General features: G+C 47.3%; 4 protein-coding genes across 22 annotated transcripts in view; 2 read left to right on the plus strand and 2 right to left on the minus strand.

Annotated features, from left to right (window-relative positions):
* LOC100119823 (autophagy-related protein 16-1) overlaps positions 1 to 864 on the minus strand; it is a 295,623-nt gene extending 294,759 nt beyond the window's left edge. For 2 of the 3 annotated variants that reach the window (XM_032600452.1, XM_016987746.2), the window contains exons 1-2: positions 775 to 864; positions 107 to 571 (exon numbers count right to left, since the gene is read on the minus strand). In XM_032600452.1, coding sequence (XP_032456343.1) covers positions 107 to 236 — 130 coding nt within the window. In that variant the 5' untranslated portion in view covers positions 237 to 571; positions 775 to 864. Of the gene's footprint in view, positions 1 to 106 lie in introns of all 3 variants that reach the window. The other variant, XM_001603486.6, reaches the window with a different exon arrangement.
* On the plus strand, positions 736 to 4,711 carry LOC116417676. 3 transcript variants are annotated; one of them, XM_031931963.2, is made up of 5 exons: positions 736 to 1,316; positions 1,410 to 1,593; positions 1,660 to 1,745; positions 1,816 to 2,019; positions 4,626 to 4,711. In XM_031931963.2, exons 1-4 carry the CDS (start codon positions 1,240 to 1,242, stop codon positions 2,009 to 2,011), a joined length of 543 nt encoding a protein of 180 aa, XP_031787823.1. In that variant the 5' UTR covers positions 736 to 1,239; the 3' UTR covers positions 2,012 to 2,019; positions 4,626 to 4,711. The 3 variants fall into 3 exon arrangements, with proteins under 3 accessions (XP_031787823.1, XP_031787824.1, XP_031787822.1); XM_031931964.2 differs by having other exon boundaries at positions 4,629 to 4,707; XM_031931962.2 differs by lacking the exon at positions 4,626 to 4,711 and having other exon boundaries at positions 1,816 to 2,366.
* Positions 4,712 to 4,720: 9 nt separating this feature from the next.
* The window catches only part of LOC100117071 (peripheral plasma membrane protein CASK), a 64,002-nt gene continuing 54,133 nt past the window's right edge, over positions 4,721 to 14,589 (plus strand). For 8 of the 15 annotated variants that reach the window (XM_031931944.2, XM_032600446.1, XM_031931949.2 and 5 more), the window contains exons 1-7: positions 4,726 to 5,207; positions 8,788 to 8,900; positions 9,668 to 9,773; positions 9,855 to 9,932; positions 10,193 to 10,368; positions 12,444 to 12,515; positions 13,358 to 13,444. In XM_031931944.2, the coding sequence (XP_031787804.1) occupies positions 5,149 to 5,207; positions 8,788 to 8,900; positions 9,668 to 9,773; positions 9,855 to 9,932; positions 10,193 to 10,368; positions 12,444 to 12,515; positions 13,358 to 13,444 (691 nt within the window). In that variant the 5' untranslated portion in view covers positions 4,726 to 5,148. Of the gene's footprint in view, positions 5,208 to 8,787; positions 8,901 to 9,667; positions 9,774 to 9,854; positions 9,933 to 10,192; positions 10,369 to 12,443; positions 12,516 to 13,357; positions 13,445 to 14,589 lie in introns of all 15 variants that reach the window. The other 7 variants (XM_031931952.2, XM_032600447.1, XM_032600449.1 and 4 more) reach the window with 5 other exon arrangements.
* On the minus strand, positions 6,000 to 7,677 carry LOC107981594. The gene is made up of 2 exons (XM_016987742.3): positions 7,323 to 7,677; positions 6,000 to 7,245 (listed from the first exon to the last, which is right to left on the minus strand). Exons 1-2 carry the CDS (start codon positions 7,402 to 7,404, stop codon positions 6,074 to 6,076), a joined length of 1,254 nt encoding a protein of 417 aa, XP_016843231.1. The 5' UTR covers positions 7,405 to 7,677; the 3' UTR covers positions 6,000 to 6,073.

Raw genomic sequence — 14,589 nt, forward strand, 5'->3', positions numbered from 1 at the left:
TGTCAGGTGGAATAAGAAAAAGTATATTGTTTTCTCGAAGATTCCTGCATTCGTTATTTGATTCCGAAATTCGAATCTATAAAAGTATAGCCTATTTATAACTTACGCAAACTAATGAGATCGTAGAAACATTGTGTTTGCGTTCTATTTCTGTCCCGCAGTTGAGAAATAAGATCTTTCCTCCAGCTGGTGTTTTCACCAGATTGATGAGCTGCACCTGTTTCGAGGCTCGCCATAATCCCGGTATTTTTCTCCGCCGTAGAGTTAGCGTGGGTGTTTCCGAAAAAGCCAGCTCCTAGCTGGGGCAGTCGAACGAGTCCGATTTTCTGACAACGTCGTTGAAATAAGCGCTCATCGATGGAGATTTGTAGCCAATTATGCGAGCGCCCTTGACACTTTGTGTTCGTTTTGTCGCATGGACGACTCTCTCTCTCTCTCTCTCTGCCGAACGTCGGAAAGCTGTCCTTGACCACGAAGAGCACTTTTTCACGGGGGATTCTCAGTACTGTCGCATGTCATCACGATATCGGCCGATCAAGAGAGTCTCAACTGCCGAACTGGCTTTCCTAACCTATAACGGCAGAGAAAAACTCGCGTAAGAAAAACACACTGCACCGCACACAGAGTACAGAGACAAGTGCGAGAGAGAAAGCTGTTTGCCCTCTGAAATTGCCGCTTATCAATATCACCCCGGTGCACTTTACAATAGACGTCTATTTGTTGATGTTTTCATTGAGTACACTGGTGGCGCCGCGATTTCGGACTGTACTTTACCTTTCAGGAAGTGCGCCTAGTATATAACCTTCTTGCGATATTGAGACTCGAGGCATCTGCCGTATCAAACTGCAGCAATGACGCCTGTCGCGGCAACTTATCGCTATCTATTACGAACGTACTTCTGTTATCCGTTTTCGTCCGAGCGCGTTGTTACCAACATAGGATAACAAATCTCTTTTTTTAAAAAATAGAATAATTTAAATTGTTCTAAAAATATATTGGTATAATCCGTGCCAAATTTCAATATGTACTATATAGTTCTATGGAACAGAGGATTTTTTTTTTCAGGCGCAAAATTTTTTGGTTAACAGACACAGAATGAAAATTTAAATTTGCTGGTTTCTGTATTTCGCATAAAAAAAGTCAGTCAAAATCAGTAACATGATTATAGTAATCGATAGAATCGAGCTGCCAAGCCAAACATTGAAGTTCGTACTTTTCACCGCCGCTGCTGCGTGAAAGATGAAAAGAAAATCAAAATTGAAAGGACGAGGTTATGCATGTTGTAAACAGCCGTCGAACTCGCGTAAAAGTATAAAGTAATAATAGCCTGCAGCCGATGGCAATTTGAAAAACTTGCTATTCCGCAGTACGTCCGTGAAATCGACAAAGCGATTTAATCGAATTTTCAGAAATTGCATTTCCACCGCGGCAAAAGTGAAGATCGAAGCGAAAAGGGAAAACCTGAAAATTTCATTTCCGAAAAATACGTGCGTGTGCCATCGGACGAAAAGGGGCGAAGGCCCGTCGCAATACATCATCTACTGCATCGTAAACACCGGATTTTTCACGAACAAAGGAAATTTAGCGGCATCGGTGAGGGATTAAAAAAATCTTTCATATAATTCATTTAAACAAATATGGAGGATCGTCTTTCCACAGGTCGCGCGCGGATTTTTAGGGCTCTACAATAAACTCGACAAGGACAGAGTGAAGGCAAGAGCTCTGGACAGCTGGGAAGAAAGCGGGTGAGTATAAGCTGCAGAGACACGAGAATTCCAGTTAAATTGAGTAAGAGTCGATATTGTGTGCTCGCAGGGAAAACCTGGTGGTGCTCAAAGGAATAAATCACAAGCACTTGAAATTCCTCGCCAAAGACCTGCGCTACTCGGCCGTGGATCTGTTCCCGCTTTACAAGACTTGGGGCCGCAGCCAAATCATGCTCGTCCTCACTGTCTTGGGCCGCGAGGAGGATCTCTCGGAAATATTCGACGGATTGACGTATCTGCGCTGAGAGAAGAAGTATGCCTGAAAAATTCGCGGGTACTCTTTTCACCTCGTGATATTGAGATAAATCCTCGTTGTCGCCGTGTGTAGTGCAGTGGGCGGGAGAGAAAAGTTTGCAAATTGAATGAATTGCAGAGATTTCACTATATATATAATGGAGTCTCAAAGTTGGACAAAGACCTATGTTCCAGCAGTGTTCAAAACTGCACATACATCTATCCTCGAGAAAAGCGCTTTTCAGGGCTCGACGAGGCGCGCACGTAAATAATGCACGTAAAAGCTACTTGCGCTAAAAATAAATCGACGACATTTCCCATCAACAATTCAAAAGTGTACACATTAAAGAGCCGGATTATCGATAATGCTGCACGTGAGAGAGAGAGAGAGAGAGAGAGAGAGAGAGAGAGAGAGTGCGATTACTTTAATTATTTCGGATATAAGCTGCGGGAGGGATAACAATATACGGATATTGTATTACAGGGTCGATTTCCTGAAACACAATAAATTCCGCGTCGCAGAGGCAGCTTCGGCGAGCACGCCAGTGTAGCGCGCGCCATGAATTATCGATCGAGCTTTCGGTCTTTTTTCGGGGGGAGAAAAACAGCGCTCTCGCTCGCGCGAGCTTGCAGGTTGCGAGCTGCTGCTGCTCCGCTGCTCTGTTAGTAGGCTAGGGAGGAGCCTTGTACTTCATCGTTCTCCATCACTGCGTTTCTCTCTCGTGTCCTCTTTCTCTTTCTCTTTCCCGCGCCGCACTTTGCTTTTCTCGCACCTTTTCTCCCTCTCTCTCTCCCTCTCTCGCTCTCTCTCTCTCTCTTTTTTCGCGCGCGTCTCCGCAGAAGAAATGGCACAGCACCACGTAGTGCGATGGAAAAAAATGTAAAAGACCAAAGCAGGACAGTGTGCTCTCGCGAGCGGAGAGAGAAAGCCTCGTCGCGACGAAAGTGCATAATTTATTTGTTTTTCCCGGCGCAAGCTCTCTTTGCTTCTCCTCGCGTGCTTTTTGACGATTTCGCGACTTTAATTCACCCGAGAGTTGGAGGGAGATTTTTCGAGGATAGGCTGCAACTACAGCAGAATTGTGTAAGCAGATCTGCTTACCTTCGTAAAACACACCTTTGTAATTTTGATATGAATAATTGGCTGGCCTTTCTACCAGGGCGTAGTATATTGGATACATGAAAAATAAATTATTTTTAAAATGTTTTTCCCAAATCCTGAAAACTTTAAACCGCGTATTTTCCAACCGGCAGATGCAACAGTTATTTGCGAGGGTACAGTTGACTCCCAGGTGAATTAATATTCTAGCTCGTAAGCCGCGGTAATTTATGCATGTATGCGTTGCTTCATATTTTCCTTCGACGAGATGACAGAGAGATTCAAATGTCCGAGTGGCAGCGTTTTCGAGCCGCTTTTAATCCCTTAATTCCTTAGTGGCTCGCTTTGTGCCGGAGACAATAGATTTGCGTTATAGTCCTGTGTCGGCCAAACAATATTACGAAAAAAGCTCCGGAATTATCACACGCGCGTACTGATTAGATCGTGCCGCAAGCGAATTAATTAAATTACATCGAAGATTCATGGAATGCGTCTAGACCGCCTGCAGCGTTTATCGTTCGATCGATCGCAGCGCAGCAGGCGGCTTAAAATAAAAAAGGATTATTTTTAACCGAAGCAGCCGAGTTTGACTCGTCGCGATGACGTTTTTGCCTTTAAAGATGACAGCCTTGAAAAAAGCTCTGCAAGCGATTATTTTTACGTCCCTATCTGCACGGCGGGTTACACGCGATTATACCGACACCCTCTCCCTCTCTCTCTCTCTCTCTCTCTCTCTCTCTCTCTCTCTCTCTCTCTCTCTCTCTCTCCCGGCGTGTCGCTGTCAAAGGATATAAATAATGGGAAAAAATCCATCGGGACGAGAAATTCCGCGCTCTTTGCAACGGCGCGGATTACGTTATCGCGAGATTCCGATGCTACTGCCGAGGGTATAGGATCAGGAGTATATAGCGAGTGGTAAAAGGAGGATCGCGAGCGGAGCAAAGAAAGCGCGCGCGCGTGCCGCGGCTGCAGAGAGCGCGTCAAACAGGTATTGTTATCGATCGGCGCGGCAATCTTTCGCGGGCCTACTTTGCGTGCATCAGCGGAGTAAGCAAGTTTACGAGCGAGCTGCTGCTGTGTGTGGATGTGCAGTGCAGGTCGATGATAATAAGCAGCAGCGGCAGACCTTGTTCTCTCGTGCACATGCAGAGAGAGAGAGAGAGAGAGAGAGAGAGAGAGAGAGAGAGAGAGAGAGAGAGAGAGAGAGAGAGGAGGAGGCGAGGAAAGACAAATGGAGCGTGGGTCGCGTGGGTCGTCGATGCACGTTGCGGAGAGGGAGCGAGCTGCTGCACAGGGAGAGCGGAGTAGAGTCAAGGCGCGGTATAGATATAAGCGCCACGCCCGGCTCGCGGCTTCGGAGTCTAGCTGAGCTGCACTCTGCAGTCCATTCGGCCTATATAGCAGCAGCAGAGCAGCTCTTTCGATGGCCCTCAAGGCCGGGCGGAGCTAATGCCGAATCAATTGCTCTTAGCCGCGGCGGCGGCGGCGGCAGATTGTTTTGAGCTCGCGTAATATTTTGGTGGCAGCAGCAGCGAGGAGAGGGAGGTCAGAGAACCGAGCACCGCCGGCAGAGGGAGCGCGCGAGCCAGTCGGCGGCGCAGAAGCAGGCTGCTCCCCGCTGGCTGGCGAGTGCTGCTGCCGCTGCTGCTCGAGGCGCCGCGTTCTATGCCACCAGTCTTGCTCGGGAGCGAGCGCAGCGGTTTCAAGCGGTCTGTCCGCCTACCTCGACTCGGTCGTCGTGTGGACTAGTGCGACGAGATCAGTGCGGACGAGAGAGAGAGAGAGAGAGGGAGAGCGCGAGCTGAGCGTGAGCAAAGAGTGCGCGGGAGCCGCAGTGTGGCGGCTCTGAAAGGATCGTGCGCCGGGGCGAGGCGGACGTCCTCGGCTGGGCGCTCGCCCGCCGCCGCCGTCGCCGCAACAACACCAGCAGCGCCAGTCAAGACGGCCGCGAGCAAGCAGCAGCACTGACGAAAGCGCTCGAGTCTGCGTAGGCAGCAGACCTGCAGCACCGAGACTAGCGGCCCCAGCACTGCCAACTGCCTCATCGCCATGGCGGACGACGAGGTTCTCTTCGACGATGTTTACGAGCTCTGCGAGATCATCGGGAAGTGAGTACATTGCTATCTCTCTCTCACTCGCTCTTGCTCTCTGCACCCACTCCCTCCCCCTCGCGCGCGCGTGAGTCTCTCGTCCTCTCTCCGTCTACTTGCCTATCTCCGTCTCTCTCTCTCTCTCTCTCTCTCTCTCTCTCTCTCTGCCGCCGCGAGAGCTGCGTTGCATATATTTTCCTTTTCGACTCGACTCGCCTGTGTGGCCGTGTCGGCTGCTAGGGAACACGGCGGGAGAGGGGGGTCGGTAAAGGCGCTGCAGCCGCGCTCACTCTCTCTCTCTCTCTCCGTCTTTTTTGTTTCTCTCCTCGCTGCTGCGCGCCGTGCACGCACACACGTATATGACTTATCGGCGAGACGTCCGCCCCCGCGGGACTCGATTCCTCCTCGGATTTTCAGGCTAATTTTCCAGCGAAGCGCCCGAAAAAAGCCCGTGTGCGCGCACACATGCTTGGATGGGAGCCAGAGCGCCGTGTGTGGCAGGACTCGCGGGAATCCTCCGCAGCTCTCTTTGTCTTGTGCGGCTGATGGATTGCCTTTTAATATTCCCGTCGCGTCAATCGGAGAAAAATCCTAAAATTGATTCAATGCCTCGCTAACCCGCGCCCCGTGAGCGAGAGAGAGAGAGAGAGAGAGAGAGAGCAGAAAATTTCCTTTGATCGCCGAGCGCCGAGCAGCGGCGCGGTAAAGAGGCACGAAACTTTTTCCAATAATTTTTTCCCCGCTCTCCGCGCGCAGGCACGGCGTATTAAAGCCCTCGCTGAAATCGAGGGAGGAAAGGAAGCGTCGTCGTAGTCGAAAGGGTAGACGGTGAGATTTTATTGAGTGATACAGAGAGCTGGAAGAGCGTCGCTGCAGTACGAGTATTACAGCAGCAGGCCGGTCTCGCCCAGGGCGGGAATCGTAGGCACGGACTTCCGCAGCTCCGCGACCGAGCAGACGTAGGACACACCTTTCTCGATGTTGCGGGGCTCCCAGCCGATCCAGGAGAAGCCCTCCTGCTGACTGACGTCCGGGCAGAGATACATGTCCTCGGTTATTTCGCTCGCGTACGGCTCGTTCAGCCCGACGAAGGCTGTGGCACGATTGCCGACTGGGTCGTGAATGATTTTCCAATAGAACCTCGGCACGGGGAAGGCCTTCTCGGTCGCGTTGACCAACAGGTAGAGGGGCTGCTCGACGCCCTCGACGTCCGGCAGGCTCGTCACCCCGTGCACGCCCGCGTAGACGAGCAGGTCCAGCTGGCGCCAGCTCGTCAGGTTGCGCACCGCGGCCTCCGCGATCATCCAGTTGCCCGAGTTGAAGCTGGCCCACTGCGCGGCGGTGTTCAGGTGCCAGAAGCTGGCGGTCTGCTGGGCGCCGTAGACGAAGTCCGCCTTGGCGGCCAGGTGGCCCCGGTTCAGGTACTGCTTGCCCGGCTGGATGAACTTGCGCGCCTGCTCCTCCGAGCCCAGCAGGGCCGTCATCGAGCGCAGCTGCACCTCGGCCTTGAACGCGTAGTTCATGTTGTAGCCCGGGTAGAGCGAGCCGTACTTCCAGTAGGGCCGCGGGTACTGCGACTGGTAGCCCGCGATCTCCTTGGGGATCGTGTACTTGGAGTAGTACGTCCGCAGCGTCGAGGCGTCCCGGCAGATCTCGATCAGCGGGAGGAAGAGCTGCCGGTCGACGGCGAAGCCGATCTCGTACTTGTCGTGCCGGCCCAGGCAGGTCGAGCCGGCTACCTTCCGCACCGTCTCCTTGGGCAGCCTCTTGCACGTGAGGTTGCTGAACGAGCGCACCTCCGATTCCACGAGGAAGTCCTTGCCGCCGAGGCAGGTGGCCCTCGCGCGCTGCTGCGAGCCGGCTGAGCCCGGCAGGCCCAGCAGGCTGTTGTTGCGGCCCGGGCAGGCGAGCAGGATCGACGCGTTCGCCGGGATGAGCAGCAGCCGGTGCTGCTCGGGCAGCAGGAACGTCGGCTCCTTCGCCTCAGTCAGGATCAGAGGCTGCGGCTCCTTCAGGTCCCCCTTGCGGTAGTCTATCGACAGCTCGCATCTCGCGCCTGCGACGGGGAACGATTTCGTTATCACTTGGCTATATGTGGAGATCGATTGCTACGCGGTCGCGCGCCGGACTCACCTTGGATCGATCTCGCGTCGGCCGCCGAAAAGGCGAGCAGGAGCAGCAAGCAGCAGCGGCGGGTCCCGGCGATCGTCATCATCTCGGACAGCCGCTCCGAGCGAAGTGGGAATCTCCGGGCCCGAGCCCCGGCTTTATATGTGGGTAAACGCGCCGCGCCGTTCCGACAGTCGCGCGCGTTTCGCGCCGTTGGCAACAAAATTGTGCTCCACCATTCATTAACCGCGCGCGCACGTTTATCTCCCGCTCCTCCCCTTGTTTCGATAAGAAACACGTTAGCCGGCCTTCTTTGCGGCGCTGTTTATTCATGTGTGCACGAGGCAGAGTGAGTTATCGGAGCATCGCAAACAGCACATCATCATCGAGAGGGGGCATGAGAGGTATCGAAGGAGCTGTCGGCGATAATTCCGCGCTTCAGAGGTAAAAAAGAAGATCCTAGCTCTCAGCGCCGCCGGAGTCGTTTATTTCCGCTGCTCGACTGTGCTACTACTACTACTACTACTACAGCAATCCCATTTACCAAGTTCAATTCCCCATTCCAGCTCTCTTCCTTGCTCGCGCGCGCGTGCCTTCGCGGTATTGCCGCTGGACTAACGCAAACTATACACGTCCAATAACGTGGAAGCGAAGAGAAGCTCCACTCGGCTCGATGCTGCACGGATGCAGAGAGCTAACACCTTTCTCTCTCTCTCTCTCTCTCTCTCTCTCTCTCTCTCTATCTATCTATCTATCTATCTATCCATCTATCTATCAGCTTTGGATCGCGCTCCAGCTCACGTGACTGCCGGCTATAGCTGTAATCACGCCTCCATCGCTCTCTCGGCATATTTACCACTTGGGCATATCTTGTACATCGGCTGGCCAATTCCGAGGGCTGCGCCTCTTCATCCTTTTTTCATCGTACGGGCAGCTGTACTGCGCCAACGTATCGGATAATATCGTCGCCCCCGCAAGGAAGACTGCTGCAGACTTCAGGATGAATCTACTTTAAATCAAGCGCCAGCTGTGTTCGCTGCGGAGCGACGATGTGTCCAAATATTATCGAGCTATTTCACCTGTCTATTGCAACATAGTACATTGCGCGCTGTTTTACGAAATGCGAAATTGCCAGGTGTTTCTACCCCTTAAAACGTCCCATCTATATTTTTAATTACCGCGAATATGCTTATACGCTTAACGGCGCATACGTTACATTACGCAGAAGGCTTAGCGCGAGTGCTATAAAAGGATATAGTACAACACTCCTTATCGTGTCATCAATAATTATATCTTCCCAGAAAGATTTATAATTTTGCCGCCTGCTGAGCACTAGTAGTTTAAAGCGTTTTTGTATTAGGTCATGTAATAAAATCTTAATTCTTGAACCAGCTGCGACCAATCATCAATTAAATGCTTCATAACAAAGTCCATCACTTTTTTAAGAGAGGAGGATAATAACCAGGATTTTTCCAAATGACTGTTGCAGGGGTCCATTCAGCGTGGTGCGAAAATGCATCCACAGGCAGACCGGCCAGACGTTCGCCGTAAAAATTGTCGACGTGGCGAAATTCACCTCGAGCCCAGGGCTCAGCACAGCGGGTAAGCAAATACCGGCGTATAACAACTGTAGCTCTCCTCTCTCTCTCTCTCTCTCTCTCTCTCTCTCTCTCTCTCTCTCTCTCTCTTTCTCTCTCTCTCGCGGCTCGCCATTAATTTAGAGCCGCTGCGCGCGCCGCACAGAGTATTATATGAACCGAGCCGCTCGTTGAATTTGCCCCGCGCGCCCCATTGTGAAAGCTGCCGCCACGCCGTCTCGCCTACTGCAGTGTAGCATATGTACACGGAGTGAGAGAGAGAGAGAGAGAGAGAGAGAGAGAGAGAGAGAGAGAGAGAGAGAGAGAGAGAGAGAGAGAGAGAGAGAGAGAGCTATTGTCAAAACCTTGCGCGTGGACAAAAATAAGCCCCCTGACCTACGCCCCGCGCGCTGAATTAAGCCGTCAACTTGATCAAGTCATAAATATTCGACTTTCTTCGTGGGAGAGCTTTCTATTCAATTTTTCTGCTTCGCACCTCGTTTCATAATGCTGTACACGCTCGTGAATTACGTTACTCGTTTTAGCTATATAAATTAAAAGCTCGCCGTCGGGGAGATTTCTCAGCTCTTTTTTTTAAACTCTTGGCGTGTACTCGCCAAAGATGGATTTAACGTTATTGGATTAAAATCGAACGTTCGTTCCTCGAAAGGCACTTTTTACGGCCGGTATTTTATTTTTTTTCCTTCGAACGCTGCTCGCCGATGTCTTGTGGATAATTCAAATTATCGGATGTTGTACCGGCCTTGTATATCTTTTCTTTTGCTGTTTCAGATTTGAAACGCGAAGCTACAATATGTCACATGTTGAAACATCCGCACATTGTGGAATTGCTGGAAACCTACAGTTCCGAGGGAATGCTGTACATGGTTTTCGAATAGTGAGTTGACATCTCGACTGAATCGACCATCGCGACGACGCGAACGCATATGTGTAACGAAAATTGCTTCTTTCTTTGCAGTATGGATGGATCGGATTTGTGCTTCGAGGTTGTGAGACGAGCCACTGCTGGATTTGTATACAGTGAAGCTGTAGCTAGGTAAGTCTTTACAAAAAATCCAGAGTACAGTCTTTATCTCTCGAACTCACGTTTATGTGAGCAGATAAGGATCTAGACAACGTGACCGATAACATTCCTGAAAAATTAGAATCCAAGATTGTAGTGCCCGATCGTGTTTGTAAAGATCCGTTCGTCGATCAACGGCCAAGTGCTATTTTTTCCTGTCGTCGACCGTTCGGAGGCGATAATGCGGGATACAAAGTTTCACTCGATGACTAAAAATGGCCTTTGAATTTCAGTCACTACATGCGGCAAATCTTGGAAGCCCTGCGCTACTGTCACGAAAATGACATAATCCATCGAGACCTGAAGCCGCAGTGCGCCCTCCTCGCTGGCAAGGAGAATTCAGCTCCTGTAAAACTGCGAGGATTCGGTGTGGCCGTTCAACTACCCTCCTCGCAGACCAATGGCGTCGGTACGTTAGACACTCTCGTCACTCCGCACTGGCTCCTTTACTCTCCTTTTTTCTTTCTCTCTTTCTCTCTGCAGTTTTACTTCAAATATATATATCTATATCTTTCTTTCTCTACATACATATAAGTTCATATGTATGAATAAGTTTACGTATATGTAACGTGCTACTCTTTCCTGCATCTCCTGAGAACGTGGTACGACGTTAGCTCGCTCGCGAGCCCTCGGGCTGTAGTCACGAGAGACTCGCATTCACATATATGCGCTCAAACACTTACACCCACTCTCAGGCTCACACACACACACACACACATACACTACTATCATTTTCTTTTTATGCGCATTCTCTCTTGTTACATACCTGAGCTAGTGATCCGGAAAAACTTGTATAACCTAGGGTTTAATCGACATTGATGCCCGGTAGCTGTGACTCTATATTCAACCGTGATGCTCGTGTACACGATACGTAGAGTTCTCTACAGTCCTGCTTGCTTTTAGATTCAAAGTTTACCTTGCGGGAATAATTCTTATATCCTACTTTTGAACATCATAGATCATTCTTACAGCACGACTCCTTCTGTTGATCTAGTTTAGTTTAGTCGAAACGAGTTCGAGTAACATTCAGTCAATCCAGAGCAACTTGTAATCATAGATACTGCATTTTGTCATTAAGTATTACAGTTGATAGTATTTGTATATATTTATTTCTCTACTATCGGGTGACTTGATCGAGAGCGTTCGAATGATAAATTTAAATGAAAATAGACAATGTCGGAAGACGGATGCCAAGTTAACAAAGTATAGGCACACACAGACACGTACACTCGCCTGTTCTGCTGACAAAGAAGCCAACGTCGTACTGCAGCTTTCGGGAATGAGCTCTTGCTATGTGTCTTCTAATTAAACTACAAAAGCGGCGGACTCACATACACGTTTGCTACTTGTGCGAGGTTTGTGTTATGTGCATCGGAGAAAGCAGCACTAAGAGTCAATCAGTCGCAATCAAATTTGTCCCCACGTAAACTGATGGCTCTGTCACTATAAATGAATTTTCAACTATTATACGTATGAAGTTTACGTTGAGTTTCTTAGAGGCTCTCTATACACTGTTTGTTCGTGCATTGTAAGAAAAATGCGTGTTAAACATTCTTGAAACTGCTTGTCGATCATCCTCATGAAAATGTTAGTTCGATTTTTATTTTTCTCACATTCTTTTACTTTGATGCACATATTACGTTTTGTTTATACAGTCGATTTTAAAAGAAAATGCAAATCAAATAATGTTTTTATAAACAACAGTTCATTTGTGACATGAAGCTTTACAAATTGCACTCTGCAAGTTTCGGCAGCAAAAAGTAAAACCGTACCTTCTAGATCAACGAAATTCTCAGCGAGATACTAAACTGCAGGCGGTCCCAGATTTCCCAGTACCACACGACACTAAAACTTATTTGATTTCATACAACCAACAAAATTTTTAAAAATCTTCTGCACATTGTTCACAGTTACTACAATAGCTATAAATATCCTAAGCATCGTGCTCTAAAAACTATTATCTAATGAAGTATACACTAAATCTGTTTGGAAATGAAATTGATTTAAACAGAGCTAAATTTTATAAAATTAACCAGAATACCAGAAGAAAATATTGATTAATAATTTGATTTAACTCTATTTTTGTAGGAATTGGTAAAAAAATGTTGCTGTAAACCCTTTGAGACACTGTAATGACCGAGTATTTTTGCGCGTGCTCACGGGAACGTTATTTTTCGTTTCATCAATTTATACTTCGAGCAAACGTACGCGCCGTTATTTCTATTTATAGAACTATGAAAGTCGGTACATAAATTTGAAGTATCGACATTCGTAAAATGGAATTTGTACGTTATGAAAAGCTCGTCGATTAATATATACGTGTCTCAGGGGGTTAGAGTGACATAACCAAAATAAATTGGACGAAAAGGAATTTTGAAATTTCGGTCGATATAGAGAACCTGAATTGTTTTGATCAGATCAATTTTTGAGATGATAAAGAACCAAGCCATATGACATCATGCAATTTCGTTTCAATGAATTCAGAATGTTACACAACCGAGTATCGGCCGTATCTGAGCCCAAAGGGGCAGGTCTACTTGAAGGTCGACAACGAGGGTAAGCTTGACCTAAAACCTTCGATACATCATTTTTTACGCGGGATCCCTATATATTGCCACACAAATTATTCGTTCATGCTTCTCTATCATATTTGATTATAAGACACACACTCACACGTGCGTCATTTATGTTTTGCAAAATTTCAAATTTTAAGTCTCACATACACCTTCGAAAAATCTCACACCACATCTTTATAATATTAATAATGCATTAGTGCGTATACGCGCAGCTGCTTGTGTGCCTGCTACACTGCACAACATCCTAGCTTTTTAGGTCTACCGTCCTTATCCTTCACGATCTTATATCTGTCAATCGATGTCGCAATTTGGATTAATCAAGCTGTTATAAAAAACTCCATTTCACCTATTATATCTTATATATATATATATATATATATATATATATATATATATATGTGTGTGTGTGTGTGTGTGTGTATTTCTCAATACACGAATATACTGATGTGCAGCACACATGTTATGTTCCGTTCACAGTAAGAAAAATAATTTCCTCAAATATACCATAGATACATAACGGGTCGTGGAATCGGTGAATCATTTCGATTACTTCTCAGCATACACGATAAATCAAGCTATAACGCGCAGGTCTACCTTCGGGATCATACATTAATACAGTCATGAATAAAATGCGAACACTCCATAGTCATACTAAACGATTTCATTTGTCAATAACAAATATATATGAGTTTCTTATGTACGGGGGAAGTACGACGACGTTAAAAAGAATAAAACGATTTGAGAAAGCGGAATGACGATAATAATGGCAGGCGCAGACGTCAAGATACGTACGACTCTTCCTGAAATGTGTTCTTTTATTAGGATTGCCATCACCAAGCTGCAGCTTTCCTTTCGAGGACCTCACTGATGCGGAGGACTCGCTTATGAGCGACAGCGAAGACTATATCGGTATTCACACATGCCTGTTCCATGACTACTTTGAATGAGTAAATTGCGAGATTAGAAGGTGCAATTTTCTACGGTATTTCATTTTACTCAGCTGCGCGAGAGATCGCAGTTTTCTTAAGAGTTTTTCGCTCCATTCTATCCCTGATAGCGGTCGTTTATCATAAAAGCGCAGTTCTGCGCCACCCTTTTTTCTCTCTCTCTCCCGTGGTTTTTTATTTCACTTTTTCCTCTCTTCTTACGCTGCGAGCGCGAATCTTTCATTGTCCCGCGACCATTTTTCAAAGCGCATCTACAACGCTGTCTTTGGAGTATTTTTAATACATGACTATCCGCGTGTATTAAATATTCGCGACAATGAATCGTCTCGTAATTTAAACTTTGAAATTCACCTTCTATTCTCGTACATAAGGCAGCTTGTGAATTAGCTTTTAAATGACTAAATCAGCTTTACAACATTTATACATTTTGTAAAATATGACGCAGCGCAATTATATACCACAAGACGTTTGCGAGGCAAATGCGATATATGTCGTTGTGTCGTTCTCACAGTGAAAAACAGTTCCGCTTTTATACGATCCAAGAACGCGCTTGGTTTTGCTTTTGATCGTTTGGTACCTTAGGGAAGTAGATATGTGGCAGAAGATCGTAGCGAGTCTTGAGTCTCGTTTGGCCATTTTTACACGAAATGTTTTGTCCTATACTTGTCGTCTTCGTCGTCCGCTGCGGTAGATTTTCTATAGATACTGTAATCTCTGTGTCTGTTCACTTGCCTGTTATACTTTTATCTATATTTCTTAATGTTACTTTCCTCTTTTGTGATAGAGTTACTGCATTACTGTGTTGCGACTTGAAACCAGCCCACGAATGACAGTTTGTTATACAATTTCCAAAAGAGACACGTAGTCTCAGTGAAGTTTATAACGATACCTCGCGCGAATATACTGGGAAAAATCAATTAAACGAAAACATGAATGATGTGCGTATAGCAGATGCTATTCTAAAAAGTTTCTTAAAGCGCGAGGGGCGCAGTCTGCTGCCTGCTCCCATTATCCCGTCGTATAAAGAATAGCTCTTGAAATTCCAAGCAAAATCTGTCAATTTAATACCGTCTTAAAAGTTTTTCCAATATCCTATATCCTTGTGCA

Source organism: Nasonia vitripennis, chromosome 5 (genome assembly GCF_009193385.2).
Source record: "Nasonia vitripennis strain AsymCx chromosome 5, Nvit_psr_1.1, whole genome shotgun sequence".
Taxonomy (NCBI): Eukaryota; Metazoa; Arthropoda; class Insecta; order Hymenoptera; family Pteromalidae; genus Nasonia; species Nasonia vitripennis.

Bases quoted from the DNA above. Each gene is read 5' to 3' on its own strand.
- LOC107981594 (XM_016987742.3), bottom strand. From the start codon at position 7,404: ATGATGACGATCGCCGGGACCCGCCGCTGCTGCTTGCTGCTCCTGCTC. The intron at 7,246-7,322 runs GTGAGTCCGGCG...TCCCCGTCGCAG, and splicing joins CGACGCGAGATCGATCCAAG to GCGCGAGATGCGAGCTGTCG.
- LOC116417676 (XM_031931963.2), top strand. From the start codon at position 1,240: ATGAAAAGAAAATCAAAATTGAAAGGACGAGGTTATGCATGTTGTAAA. The intron at 1,594-1,659 runs GTGAGGGATTAA...GTCTTTCCACAG, and splicing joins AAGGAAATTTAGCGGCATCG to GTCGCGCGCGGATTTTTAGG. The intron at 1,746-1,815 runs GTGAGTATAAGC...GTGTGCTCGCAG, and splicing joins GACAGCTGGGAAGAAAGCGG to GGAAAACCTGGTGGTGCTCA.